Raw genomic sequence first — 14531 nt, 5'->3', positions numbered from 1 at the left:
CCAGCATCAGGGGAAAGCTGATCTCAATGAGTAGTCTTGCAAGGGAGAGGGGTATTACTGGGCAGGGGAGTTGGACTCAGTCAAGATTCACTGCATGTAGGATTCCTGACCCACTCCTCCCTCCCAATGGGCTCACGTCCTCCTTCCTCCCCACAACAGCAATCCCTAAGGGGCCCGATCAAATCCCTGGAAATTAGCCAGTCCCAAATTACATCCACTAGGGAATGTGATAGGTTCCCCATGAGCTTCACATTCTCCTGTAGGACAAAACATCCAACTTCTTATTTACCCAAATCCATTTTTTATTTTCATTTTCTGATACACATTTGTGCATAATTCAGAACGAGCAGCAAATAACTTGACATCTCTGCAGAGATGAGAACCCAGGCTCAAACTGTATATCTATCAAACTAAGTCATGGTGTTAAACCTAATAAAGAAGAACATTCTGCACTAACTAGTGAAGTTGTTAGTATTGCTGTCCTGATTTATACATGGTCCGCTTAACTTAAAGACCTCTGTTTCAATTCCCTCTGTAGTAAATAGATATCTACATCATAAATGGTACCTTACCTACATATATCTGCTCAATAAAGGCACAAAATCTTGGGGGTGGGGGGTGTCACAAAAAACCTTGGGTGAACAAGAGTGTGCATCCAATAACTTGAGGGAACAACTGAAGCTACTTTGAAAATGTAGCCTTAAAGTATCTAAGTCTCTCCTAAAGATATATTGAGTAACTTTTAGTAGTAAGGATGGTGACTGGTACCTGTAAGGTATTCTGTTTAGTTTCATTTAAGTGAGACTGACACCCATGACATCCACTATCAATTTCCACAGCTAAGTTTTTAAATTTAGGAGCAGTGTAAGCAATCCTTAGTTCAGTTGATTCAGTGAAAGTTTTGGGGTTATTTTTGAAAGCAGTTGTCTTTCCTTCTATGTCACCCCACAGAGTCTTCTGAATTTGGGCCATCTGTTGTTGTGCACACCAGTGTACCATTTGGAACTGCACATCTAGAATGGGATAAGGAAAAGGTGCAGCCGATAATCCTGGATCATCTGGAAAATATTATGCCAGGTCTGCCTAAACCAACTAGCATCAAGTGCCAGAAGTGGAGATACTCTCAGGTAATTATCTATCAAAAAAACATGATGTGTGAGTAATAGAGAGGCCATCATATTACAGCTTACTCTGAAGAAAACGGTGTAATACTATTGAGCTCTTGTATATCTGTACAATCAATTTGTAGAATGCTTTACAATCAATCAGTCTGGATGAAAGCTACTATATGGATATATAGGCAGTGCCATTTTACCTGCATACTATATCCAAGGTATGCAGGACACTTAAAGCTAAGTGTATTATCAACTACCCACAGGTTTACAGAGACTAAGTAGGTGAAAATCTGATTATGAAGGATAATCAGTATCCATAATGCATTCATCCATAGTTAAACTTCTACATAAAGAATACAGCAAAATAATTTTCACTAGCTGTGTGTGGGGAGTGAACTATTGAACATTTTTAGCATTTTTTATCCCTTTTGTACAAAGAATAAAGTTACCCAGATTTCACTATACCTGAAAGTAGGGCATGTTGTAAGGAGTACAGCAAGGAAATAATTCAGCAGCCCTTTTCTCATGGACCCATGTCTTTCAACGAGATTTTTGCTGTATTATTTAATATAGTAACTCAACCTGCCTTTTCCAGGTGTTGGTGAATAGGTGATAGTATTAGCAAAATTCCCAACCTACTGCTGAGAAGCAAACACTCCCATACTAATTGTTCTCAGTGTATTTGGCCCGGTTCTGTTTGCCAGTACATGAAAATTAAACTTAAAGTAAGTTACCTATGGGGAAATCACAGCAAAATTTGGATATTTTAAATGTCTCAGAAAAATCAAAGGAAATGGTTAGTAATTTCCTAAAGCATTGAAATATATGTCGATGTTTACTCAGAACCTCTTAAGTTAAATTACATTGGCAAAATTAAACATGGACATTCATGCAAAATGTTTACTTAAAGTAGTTAGTCACGTCAAAGATTTTTATTTTTTATGAAATCTGCAAAAGTGATTGTAAAGTACTGGTTGTAAATTCTGTTCATGTTACATTGGCTTACAACCAAGTTTAAGAATCTGGCCTAGTTGGTAAAGTCTTTTCATTTGCTATAAACTATATATACATATACATATTTTCCAAGTCAGCTCCCAGTTCACAATATTTTTAAAAATAAATTGTGTAACTAGGAACTTAACATAGTTTCATATTTTACTTGAAAATCATTTGTTACTTTTATTTAGAAACGTCGTGTTTTATTTCTTTTTGTTTGCTTTTTTGTGTTAGTAAAAATCTCTCAATATTTTTTTAAATAAAAACATTCAGGATATCCAAACCCTAGGACAAATCTTTGTTATATGGATTCAAATTCCTGAAAAACCATTTACACTGAAAATACGCATGTAGTTCTCTGATTAGTAATAATTTAATATTATTTTATTAATTCCCATAATGACTGTCATTATGGCAGCTAAGTAATTTAATTACAAGATAACACCATGTTTATTCTTATCATTGATTATTCCTATTACAATAACACCAAACATGCCAATAGCATGCTACATGCTTTAAGTCAGAAGCAGGATCCCTGTCCCAGAGAGTGCAGAGAGACCTTGATTGTGCAGTAAGCGCTGTGCAGGCTTCTGGATCCTGCTTATATGAATCCCACTACAGAATCAAGACCAGAAGAGATAGTGCCTGGACAAAGGCGCTAAAAACAGGGGTTGAGGACTGACTTTAGCACACATGTTGTTAATAGATTCATAGATTTTTAAGACAGAAGGGACTATTAGAGCATCTAGTCTGACCTCTTGTATAACATGGGCCATTCACCAAGCATTTTCAAAACTACGATACCCGCATGAGGAAATAAGGAAACAGATCAACAGAGCCAGACGTGTACCCAGAAGCCTCCTACTGCAAGACAAGCCCAAGAAAGAAACCAACAGAACCCCACAGGCCATCACATGCAGTCCCCAGCTAAAACCTCTCCAATGTATCATCAGTGATCTACAATCCATCCTGGACAACGATCCCTCACTTTCACAGGCCTTGGGTGGCAGGCCAGTCCTCACCCACAGACAACCCACCAACCTGAAGCATATTCTCACCAGTAGCTACACACCGTACCATAGTAACTCTAACTCAGGAACCAATCCATGCAACAAACCTCGATGCCAACTCTGCCCACATATCTACACCAGCGACACCATCACAGGACCTAACCAGATCAGCCACACCATCACCGGTTCATTCACCTGTACGTCCACCAATGTAATATACGTCATCATATGCCAACAATGCCCCTTTGCTATGTACATCGGCCAAACTGGACAGTCCCTACGTAAAAGGATAAATGGACACAAATCAGATATTAGGAATGGCAATATACAAAAACCTGTAAGAGAACACTTCAACCTCCCTGGACACACAATAGCAGATTTAAAAGTAGCCATCCTGCAACAAAAAAACTTCAGGACCAGACTTCAAAGAGAAACTGCTGAGCTTCAGTTCATCTGCAAATTTGACACCATCAGCTCAGGATTAAACAAAGACTGTGAATGGCTAGCCAACTACAAAAGCAGTTTCTCCTCCCTTGGTGTTCACACCTCAATTGCTAGAAGAGGGCTTCATCCTCCCTGATTGAACTAACCTCATTATCTCTAGCCTGACTCACTCTTGCTTGCATATTTATACCTGCCTCTGGAAATTTCCACTACATGCATCCGAAGAAGTAGGTATTCACCCACAAAAGCTCATGCTCCAATACATCTGTTAGTCTATACGGTGCCACGGGACTCTCAGGGGCCATTCAGTTTCACTCCTTTGCCCCTGCATTGAGTCCAGTAACTTCTGTTTGACTAACTCCAGAAAGGCATCCAGTCTTGATTTGAAAACATCAAGACATGGAGAATCTACCACTTCTCTTGGTACTTTTGTCCAATGGTTAGTCACACTCACAGTTAAAATGTATGCCTTATTTCTCAGGCTTTAATGGCCAGCCATTGGTTCTTGTTCAGCCTTTCTCTGCTAGATTAAATAGCTTTCTACTGCCTGGTATTTTCTCCCCATGAAGATACTCATAGATTTTAACTGTTCCCTTTCAGTCTTCTTTTTGATAAAGATTAAGCTCTTTAAGTCTCTCTCTGTAAGGCATTTTCTCCAGCCCTGGAATCATTTTTTCTGGCTCTTTTCTTCACTCTCTCCAGTTTTTCAACATCTTTTTTAAAATGTAGACACAAGAACTGGGTACAGTATTCCAGTATCGGTCTCACAAATGCTGTATTCAAAGGTAAAATCATCTCCATACTCCTGTGTCCTCCTCTCCTGTTTATACATCCTCATTAGCCTTTTCCCCACAGCATCACACTGGGAGTTCACGTTGAGTTGCTTGTCCGCTATAATCCTTAATATAATTAATAATTTATTTTAGATAAATATAATAAATTAGATAACACTTTAATAATCTAATTTTATTTAGATTCTTCTCTTCTACATTATCTGATGTCTATCTAGTTCACACTTCGAGTGGAGGGGTACGGTTTGGGGGCTATTTAGATTAGGTGTGCTTTAAAGAGAGGCAGGTGGAGACCTGGTGACTGGATCAAGGAAGAGCTCACAAAACAAAACCAGCTGTTGAGCTAAACAAAATAAATCCATCTTCCATTGCATTATTACAATAGAATGCTATTGGAGCATATTTTGCAAACTTCATTTAATTGTGTTCAGACATCACAGTGTTCTTAATTCTAACATTCAATTTAACTGCTATATGATGGAGTTTTATCATGGGGCTGTTGGTGGTATAGATCCATATGTATTGTATATGGTATAATTCTGGTTTATTTCACCATGAGAATGTATATTAAGTAAAGGACTTTAAAAAGGCAGTTAATTTCATGGTACTGAATAGAATTAACCAAGTACATTCTCCAAGATAATTTATACCTTGTGAGCCCTTGCAAAATGAGTTTTCCCTGATGGTCAGACTTTTTTTTTTTTTTTTTTTTTGGTAAATCCATACACATTGCTAAATATTTTAAATAGAATGAAACAATAACAATTACTTTATAATAATGGACCTTATTTTGCATAATGGTTCTTTTTTTCATCTTTCTAAAATACTGTATTTTGCCATTATCTTTACGATGTCCTGGAATTTGTCCATTTTTCAGTAATTACAAAATTAAAGCGCAACATAAATGCTATTGGATGCTCTGCCCATTTTTTAGAAGTTGCTAGATTCTAAGATACCAAGTCCCTAAACAACTTACAGCTCAACCCACTCCCCTCTCAACATCCAGTGACAGATGGTTTCACTCACTAGCCACAGCCTTCTCTCCGATCACCAATGATTTCAGCCGTTCCCTTTCTCATTTTATATAGTTCAATCATTTTTGTATTGTTTCCCTGTAAATTTAATAGATATAACAAGAACTCTGATATTCTCATGACTTCTCTTTTAGCTTTCTAGAATAGTTAAGTTTGCCTGGTCAGCCTAAGTCATTCTTAGGCTGAAATTGGAGTCTAGTGTTTCTGGTATCAAAATTTTTTTTAAATACATGTTTTGTTCTTGTAAATGCTGCAGAGTGACACAGAATTTTTTAAAAAAAAATGAAAAAAGGCTCACTGGGTTGGATTTTCTGGATGAGACAAGCGTTTTAATCTTCTATAAAACAAAAGGTGTGTCATTAAAACTAAGGGACTATATCAAGCATACCCACTTTCAGGCATGTTTTTGACCTTGGCAACTGAAATACTCAACATAAGTTTCAGAGAAGATATAAACAGGACCAGTACCAAACAAACTCATTTATTTCAACAGCCATTCCACAGGAAAAATTATCATGAGACTTTAACATACTAGGAGAATGTAGAGAACTCTCTGATTTGAAAATAATGTTGGCATAAAACTGAGCTATTATCTTAATAAAACTCCATACCTATATCAGAAGGAGGGCCCCATACAAATAAGCACTACCCAAATTAAATACCTGAGTACAGAAATCACTAATTCCCTTAAAATTATCTTTATTTTAAATTATGATAAGCTGTTGGCACTGAAGCAAAAGGAAATAGAAAGATGTATGGGTCTTCCCCCTGACTCTTTTAGGCAGGATTTGTCCAGCTTGTTAATTAAATACAGCAGTTATGTCTTTCATATGGGCCAGATACAATCCAGGATTAAAATGAAGACATTACAATTACCCATAGAGGATGAGGGATTAGTGCTTCCAAACTTTGACTGATACTACTTAGCAGCACAGCTGCACTTCTGTATCCCATGGTTTAATTATGATAAGACTATATTAGCATCTAGAATCAAAGACTTCCCTACCCAGGATGTCTCTTTGATCGAGTTGCTTTATATGATGGGTGTGGGGGCGGGGAGAATAGCCTATGCCAGTGGTTCCCAAACTTGTTCCGCCGCTTCAGCAGGGAAAGCCCCTGGCGAGCCAGGATGGTTTGTGTACCTGCCGCATCCGCAGGTTCGGCCAATCATGGGTCCCAGCTTCCAGCAACTCCAGCTTAGCCCGCACCACTTCCAGCAACTCCCATTGGCCTGGAGCAGCGAACCGCGGCCACTGGGAGCCACGATATGAACCTGCGGACGCAGCAGGTACACAAACCGGCCTGGCCCGCCAGGGGCTTTCCCTGCACAAGTGGCGGAACAAGTTTGGGAACCACTGGCCTAGGCAATATGGCTAGAGGATGGCTTTGATGACTACTTTCTGGGCAGTATCTTTTAAAAAAGGCCAGAAATGTCCAGTATTGACTCCCCATTGTTACATGCAGAATGGGGTGGCTTACAAATATGGACCTCAAATACACTGTTTTGATTAAAATATACAGATTCAAACATGATCACCTTGTCTCATTCGATCAGTGCAAAGACATATTTAAGGTTGACTGCTCACCATTCTCTCATCATTTACAAATTGGAAACAATTAAAAAAAATTCAGAAGGGGAAAATGAAAGATTGAATGAGCAACATACAAAGACTGTTCCCCTACTAGCCCTTCCTCCATTGTTTATGCTTGATAACATTGACCAATTATAAAAACTTAGAAATAAATTGTCTACTGACCTGAATAGAAACGTGATCTCTGGCAGGATATACAGTACACCGATAGACTAAATTATTTCTCGTGTTTAATATTAGATGATGGATTATAATTTGCTGCAAATTCCCCTCAAAGAGTTGCCTCCTGAAAGGAAGGTGCATTTCTAACCTGCTAATAATGTAAAACACAAAAGGATGGGGTTTTCTTTTGTAGTTGGTCCAGACTGGAAAATACTGGAGGTATTCTATGCCATAAGGTGTTTAGATAACAGTGTTGGATGGATGCATTATAAATGCAGCCCATACCCATCATCAGATTCTTTTCGGTGTCTATGAATAATTGATCTTGTTAGTGCTTTTTTAAATGCCTCCTAATTGGTTGCAATGGGGGAAAAAAAGTTATCCAATAGTGAGATATTCTTTACTTTTTTAATTGTTTAGATATTTTACTTTTATATTCTTTTTGCATTAAGGGCATGTTAATACTGTTGACTATATTACTTAATATTGTTGGTCTTTTGTCCCCAGTAAGCCCATGATTTGGTCATCCAACTTTGATCCTTAATTTGACCCCATACCATTCTACATAGGCGTGATTACTATGTACATTTTCTCTCCCCTCCCCCTTTTTCTATTTGCTCAGTTAAGACATGTCCAATGAGAATTATTTTCTGCAGAGTATTCATTTCTCTTTCTGTTAATTACTGAGCTAGTATATGTGACCTTCTGTTGTCAGTGGCAAATAAAAAAACCTAAGGGGTGAAGTTCTGGTCACACTGAAGTCAAAGAGCAAAGATCCCATTGATTTCAGTGGGGCCAGGATTTCACTAATAGACTGGAGTTTACAATTGTACTCCAAGGTAACCTGGATCAACCAAAACACATTTTTGATCTAAGAGAATCTAGACAGTCAAGGAATGATGGAGGGGAAAATTGCATTTTCCACTTTTTTTCTCCTTAATCTCCAGCATTGTTTTCCTCATTTCTACCCTGTTCTCTCCCAAACCTCTGTTGTTCTTTGTTTTTCTTTGTTTTTCTTTTATTTGTCTCTCTCTGGATTATTTTCTTTTTCAAGTTCTTCCATCTTATTTTTCCTTCCCTCCCTCCTTCCTCTGGCTACTTTTTTTCCCACGCTCCTCCTCTGTCTGTTTCTGTCATCAACTTCCAACACAGTTCTTATCTTCTCTATCCCCTCTCCCTTCTCTTCCGGCTTGATTTCACTTATTTTAAGTCCACGCTGCCACTCCTGCATTAGCTTTTACTGTGCTGAATAACTGCTATCAGCTGCTTTGAGAAGTAATGATTTCATACAATACGGACATTCAATCTTGTTACATACAATGGAAATGTGTTAGAACAAGGTGTGAAAATGTGAAGCATGGTAAAAAAACCCCATCATAGTCTTTTACTATGTTGTTTAACACACTAATACCATTAGTCAAGTTTTCCTGGCATAAAATACATTACCAAAAATAAACCCTCACCCCCCATGAATTCCAAGTACCTTGAAATTAATAGACACCGACTAAATGAAATTTTAAAAACATTTTATTTAAGTGTTGGCATCATCTGGATTCTCCCATTGACATGTTCATTTTAAATTGGATTTTCCCTGAAAGGTTGCCAATTTTAAACTCCCCCAAAATTCTATTGAGTTATTTTTTTAACAATTGGTATATTATATAGGATTGGATCAAGAGGTTTATGGATTTCTATTACTGGGATACTGAGGAGAAGCTGCACAGATATGATATTATCAGTGGAGGAAACTGGGCAATGATTGAACCAATGCTCTGCGGCTATACCCTATTTGGTGTTTCAACGTTATAGACATTTCCTGTTTTGCAAGCTTTGCCATCTGAACTCTTAAATGTTATAGTACGTTTATGTGAAGACTGATTAAGTCATTTTTTAGTTAACGCTTTTTGTGGCACATCTCCCATCATGCACCGCATCTCATCTTTTGAAGGGATTTCCCCTTGTCTTCTACAGTGAAGCCTTGGGAGAAGTAAACGGATGTTTAGATGCCTATGGGTACTAACTATAGTCTATACGGAATGGGAATTGGACACCTACCTGCCCTTTGTGCCTTTGAAATTTTCCCCCAAAGATATTTTGTGGTATCACTGACATCATTTAAACATTTGTGCTATTGGAACCTTTTTAAAAGCTGAGAGTATTGGCTATGCATGGGATTTTTTTTAAAAACTGCTCCCTTGAACATACTCTACTGCATCTCAGTGAATAGTTATATCTTCTTCCTTGTGTTTTCATTATAGAGGAAACTAAGATGCCTACTCTTCTCTCCATGTACTAGAATTTCCACTAGAATTAAGCAACAGAGGGTCCTGTGGCACCTTTGAGACTAACAGAAGTTAGTCTACTTCAGACTAACAGACTACTTCTGTTAGTCTCAAAGGTGCCACAGGACCCTCTGTTGCTTTTTACAGATTCAGACTAACACGGCTACCCCTCTGATACTTGACACTAGAATTAACTGGAGTAACCTGTGTATGTAAGGGCAGAATTGGATCCTACAATTTCTAGCCTTTCATACATGGGCATGGTGGTATGCCGAGACACTGAAATCAAAGGGAGTTGTAGTTCTGCACATACAGGTAGAATTGGGGCTTTAGTGAGAAACGTATTAGATGATTTTTTTACCAAAGCATTCACTTCTGCAATGTTGTGCTCTTTTAATCATGTTCTGATAGTTAAATGACAGAAGTATCATAATACACGTTTAGAAAAAAGTAGCCATCCCAGTGTTAAAGAAGGCAGATGTGTTTTGCTATAAAAGGACACTTTAAAAAGAAGAAACAAACAACCCAATCTAGATTTAAAGACTGCAGATTGAGTATGCAAAATTTGGTACTTAGAAAAAAACATCTTTTTATTTGATCTGCAAGTCACTGAGACACAATGAATCTGCGATCTCATAATGCCATTTTTATAGTCACTTTTCAGAGTAGAACCACAATTTCCACTAGCTAAGCTATATTTATTTCATGGACAGTAAACTAAGGGGCTGAAATTGTGGCTTTTCAGATAAAGCTTTCAGAAGCCCTTTTGTGTCAGAGTTTTCCCTCCCCACTTTGATAACTTTACCAAGACACACTATACCGGCATAAACACCTTTATGCTGATATACCTGCCTTCACGAGGAGGTTGCACCTATTTCACAAATTCAAGTATTTTACTGATTTCGTTAAATCAATGCAAAAACTATATGGATCCTTTGCATGGACAGTTATTTGCCCTTCAAAGCAGTTGCTAATCAAAATAAATTGTAAGCCACTTCTATATGGCTAGGAATGATCAGCGTGGCTTGGTGACTAGAGGATTAGACTGGGACTCAGGTGACCTGAGTTCTATTCCTAGTGCTGTTGAGTGACTACGGGCAAGTCACATCACCATGGGTTGCCTCTGTTTTCCCATCTATAAAATGGGATAATGAAACTGAACTCCTTTGTAAAGGTCTTTGAGACCTACCGATGAAAAGTGCTGCATAATAGCTACATATTATTATATTTATTACCTATAAATTCTGTGTCAGTTTCCTTGACCTCTTCACTCCTTATATTGTTCTTTTCCTTCAGTACCTCCCAGCTAGAGAAAGTTACCATATGATCCAGTGATAGATGGTTACCATATATATAAATATATTCTGGTATTTATATTCTATTTTGGATTTCTGCTTTGTGAGAGAAGACAGGTTATTAGGACATAGATGATATCTTATCCTTCTTTGTTTGCATAACTTGGGATGATGCTTGTCTTAAAGCATTTCATTGTGCTGCAGTAGTTTGTGGTTTGTTTTGCCTTATGGTATTTGTTGAAGTTTACATTTTTATTAATTTTTAATTAAAAACAATATATAGTACCAGAACTGTCAGTCATGAGTCCCCAATGTGATGAATACAGTATAGTGACAGATGGTGAAGATTGTTGCAGGCACTCTATAGGGATAGTGGAAAATCTGCATTTAATATCTCTACCTAGAGTGGACTTCCAACAGATTGGAGCCCATCGTGTGGGTTATAAATATATAATTAACAATATCTCTTTCTTGCTCCTCTTTCCTCAATGACAGTTAACCGAACCTGCTCAGTGAAAATAACAGTTCAGCTTATTTTAGTTTAATATTTGGCTAGTGAAAGACTGAGCAGGTTCATTAATCTACTTTTTGTAAGAAGATATTGATGAGTACAGAAAGCTTTAGAAACAGTTCTATAATGCCAACAGAAACTACTATATGTAGAAATGCTCCAATAGAATGACAAGCATGGAGCCATCTTATTGGTGTGGGGTGATACAGTGAGCTGCAATTTAGGAAACCTAGGTTCAAGAATATGCTTGGGCTCCGAGACTGAAGGCAGCAGAGATGAAAGTTCATAGAAGTGGCTCATTTGATTTGCAGTGTACTGCTCTGGGGAATGAGAAGGGCAATTTGGATATATTCTAGAGCACATGACAAAAACATACACTGGATATTTATTAAGGATCTGCCTTCTAAACCTCAGGCACTAAAGAATTAAGGCTGCCACGCTGTCCATAATCTGCTGTACTGGGCTATATATTAAAGAGATTGCAAGCAAGTCATTTTTCCTGAATAATATGCCTATCAGACATCCAGCTGTGTGTGAGTGACCCTTCTTGATAATGTAAGAAGCCATGCCTAGCCCTCTCCCACGAGAGGATTGGTTATTGTAATGCACAGTTTCTGAGGGAGGGACTAAAAACTAGGAAGGACTGAACAGAGAAAGGAGAGATTCTGTGGGAACAAGAGTGGTTCCTAGGAGTCCAGCTCCCATCTTTGCTCTCAGGGGACAGCAAACAAACCTGACTCAGCCCATTTGGGTAGATGCCATCCTATTAATAATGGCAACAAGAAGGATTTTATAATACCTCCCAGGTAGGGCCCCAGGCCATAGTTCTGAATTGAAAGTATTACATATATGAGCACAAAATCATAATTTTCTTTCTCAAAATGGTGACGGATTCTAGCCACTCATGGTATACATAAAGCAGGGACTATAGAGAAGAGACTGGGTGAGCCCACCCTATCTTCACATTTCTTAAATCCCACACCTTGCATTGTCGGAGCTTGGACTAAGGGAGAAAATGTTGATGCATTGATTGGTGGAGGCAACCCAAAAAGGTACAGGTGAGGCAGGCTTTCTGCGCTGACTGGTGGTCTGGGCACAGACTTTTTATTTACTTAATCCTGGCAATATGCTCAGCACTGAACAAGGCACAAAGCTAAAGACTGTTGCTGTCCTGGTATGCTGTGCATCTGAAATACAAACACTAGGAAGGAAAGATGTACTGGGCAGACCAGAGAAGGGAATAACTTAGCTTGGTGATTATTATTATGGGAGTAAAACACACAGCACCTTGTGTGCAGTCCCCAGCATCCCTGGGAACATTCTGCCTCTCTGCCTGCAGAGACTGCAGTGCCCCTCTGCATACCCCTTGAGCAGCTGTGGCTTTAAAATCAACAATCTGGCCTTACATTACGGTTCAGGGCAAAGCAAATTTTTTCAGCCAAGTTCGCCCATCAGTATGGGGTTTTTTAACAGTCTTACAGATCCCTAACTACACTGGCAATAGCAGATGTCACTATAATACAGTGCATGATTAATTATCTACTGTATTCTTTGCCATCCAGAAAGGCTGCTTTTATATGGGCTTGTTTTTCGTAGGTTGTGGGGGGAGGGGTTAAGGGATGGAATGGAGTGAAATCAACTGGCTATAGGATGTTGTGTCTTAAAACAGTTTCATAAAAGCAGATTCCTTCCATTATTACAAAGCTAAAGCTGCTGCATGGCCCATATTCTGTAAGTGATTTGTAGCGTACTGTACACCATGGTTTGTTTGAACCATAGCCCATGAAAGGAAAATAACCCATACTAATGCAGAGGAAAGCCCTACTGAGAATTCACCAATTTACCACATCACCAGTTCTCAGCTGTGGGTCATCATTAAAGGTGTATTAATGGAGTCTGGCAAGGGATTTCAGTCAAAATTCTCACATTTAAAACAAATGTCAGGCTGCTTCATATTATGCTGAGAGACATGGAATGTGAAAAATCACTCCCTCCTCCTACTGCTGCTCTCATCGCTCCTCCCAACCCATGCCATGAGGAGAAAAGCAGGCTGCAGGTACCATTTAAGGATAGTACAGGCTGCCTGGGCACCAAAGAAGCTGACGGCACATAACAATCAGTTGGCTCCACACCATCCTTAAATAGTGCCACCTCTCCAACCAGAATACAGGGAGAGAGATTAGTACTCCTGTATGCAGCACCCATTAGCACCTCAACCCAGCTTTTCTTACAGCCACCGCCTATTATCTCTAATCCATCCAATCAATCACTCCTCTGTAAGTATTTCACTGTCCTACACATGTAGGAGACAAATACTATTATAGGGTTTGATCCAAATCCCATTGAAAGATTCCCATAGATTTCAATGGGCTTTGACTCAGGCCTACAGACTTCACAGTCATTTTCACAGCAAATAAGTATTACCAATACTTTGTGTCCATGTGCCTATACTGCAAATGATCATTCCCCCCCATACCAATTTTATAATAAAAAATATGTAAAGGTAATGAAACACTACAGAGAGAGAGCACTGTGTAGACAAAAAAGAACAACATTCACTGACTATCACAAGACATTGAACATTTAGAATCCTGTGCAGGATTGTAATATCACAATTTTACAAATTATGATGATTGAGGAGAGCGCAAACAAAAAGAGAAGGAATGTGGGTGATGGGAATTGAGAGCAAATTCTATAAAACAGGTAAAAGCAATGCCATATGTTAACATTATTTTGAAGTATTATAAATTATAGTAAAATATATACAGTGTGATAGAGAGATCTATATAATGTAAAATTTATTCAGTTTTTTGTCACTGATGCATTCCATTTAATATGCAAAACTATTGCTCTCTAATTTTGCCAGAAAGTGTATATAGAAGTGTCATTGTTAAATTAGAATTACATTGCTGTTTCAGACATGCAAATATCAGATGGATCATTATGAAGGAATGTGCCATCTCTCTCATGGATAGCGTTGATCAGAAAATTGTGATGAAAAATAAATTTCAGTGAAAAATTGAAACAAAAATGTTCATAGTCAGAAAATAGGGGGAGAACGGAATCTATCTGTACTCATGGCATTCCCCTCCCCCACTGCTTCATCCCCAGTATTTTCCAATGTGTGACACTTCAGTTGTGCATCATTTTTACATTTATGATACAAATGCTGGTATTAATTCTTTGTTAATCTGTCATATTATAGTATCAGAGGGGTAGCCGTGTTAGTCTGAATCTGTAAAAAGCAACAGAGGGTCCTGTGGCACCTTTGAGACTAACAGAAGTACTGGGAGCATAAG

At 38.4% G+C, this 14531-nt stretch overlaps 1 protein-coding gene across 7 annotated transcripts in view; it reads left to right on the top strand.

Annotated features, from left to right (window-relative positions):
- RNLS (renalase, FAD dependent amine oxidase) overlaps positions 1-14531 on the top strand; it is a 137180-nt gene that overhangs the window by 116700 nt on the left and 5949 nt on the right. For 5 of the 7 annotated variants that reach the window (XR_004646452.1, XM_034775556.1, XM_034775557.1 and 2 more), the window contains one exon: positions 952-1127. Coding sequence is in view for 4 of the 7 variants with exons in the window: in XM_034775556.1 (XP_034631447.1) it covers positions 952-1127 (176 nt within the window). In the remaining 3 variants the exon portion in view is untranslated. Of the gene's footprint in view, positions 1-951; positions 1128-14531 lie in introns of those variants that run through there. The other 2 variants (XR_004646454.1, XR_004646453.1) reach the window with 1 other exon arrangement.

This window comes from Trachemys scripta, chromosome 7 (assembly GCF_013100865.1).
Source record: "Trachemys scripta elegans isolate TJP31775 chromosome 7, CAS_Tse_1.0, whole genome shotgun sequence".
Taxonomy (NCBI): Eukaryota; Metazoa; Chordata; order Testudines; family Emydidae; genus Trachemys; species Trachemys scripta.
This window is presented reverse-complemented; position numbering and strand designations above follow the sequence as displayed.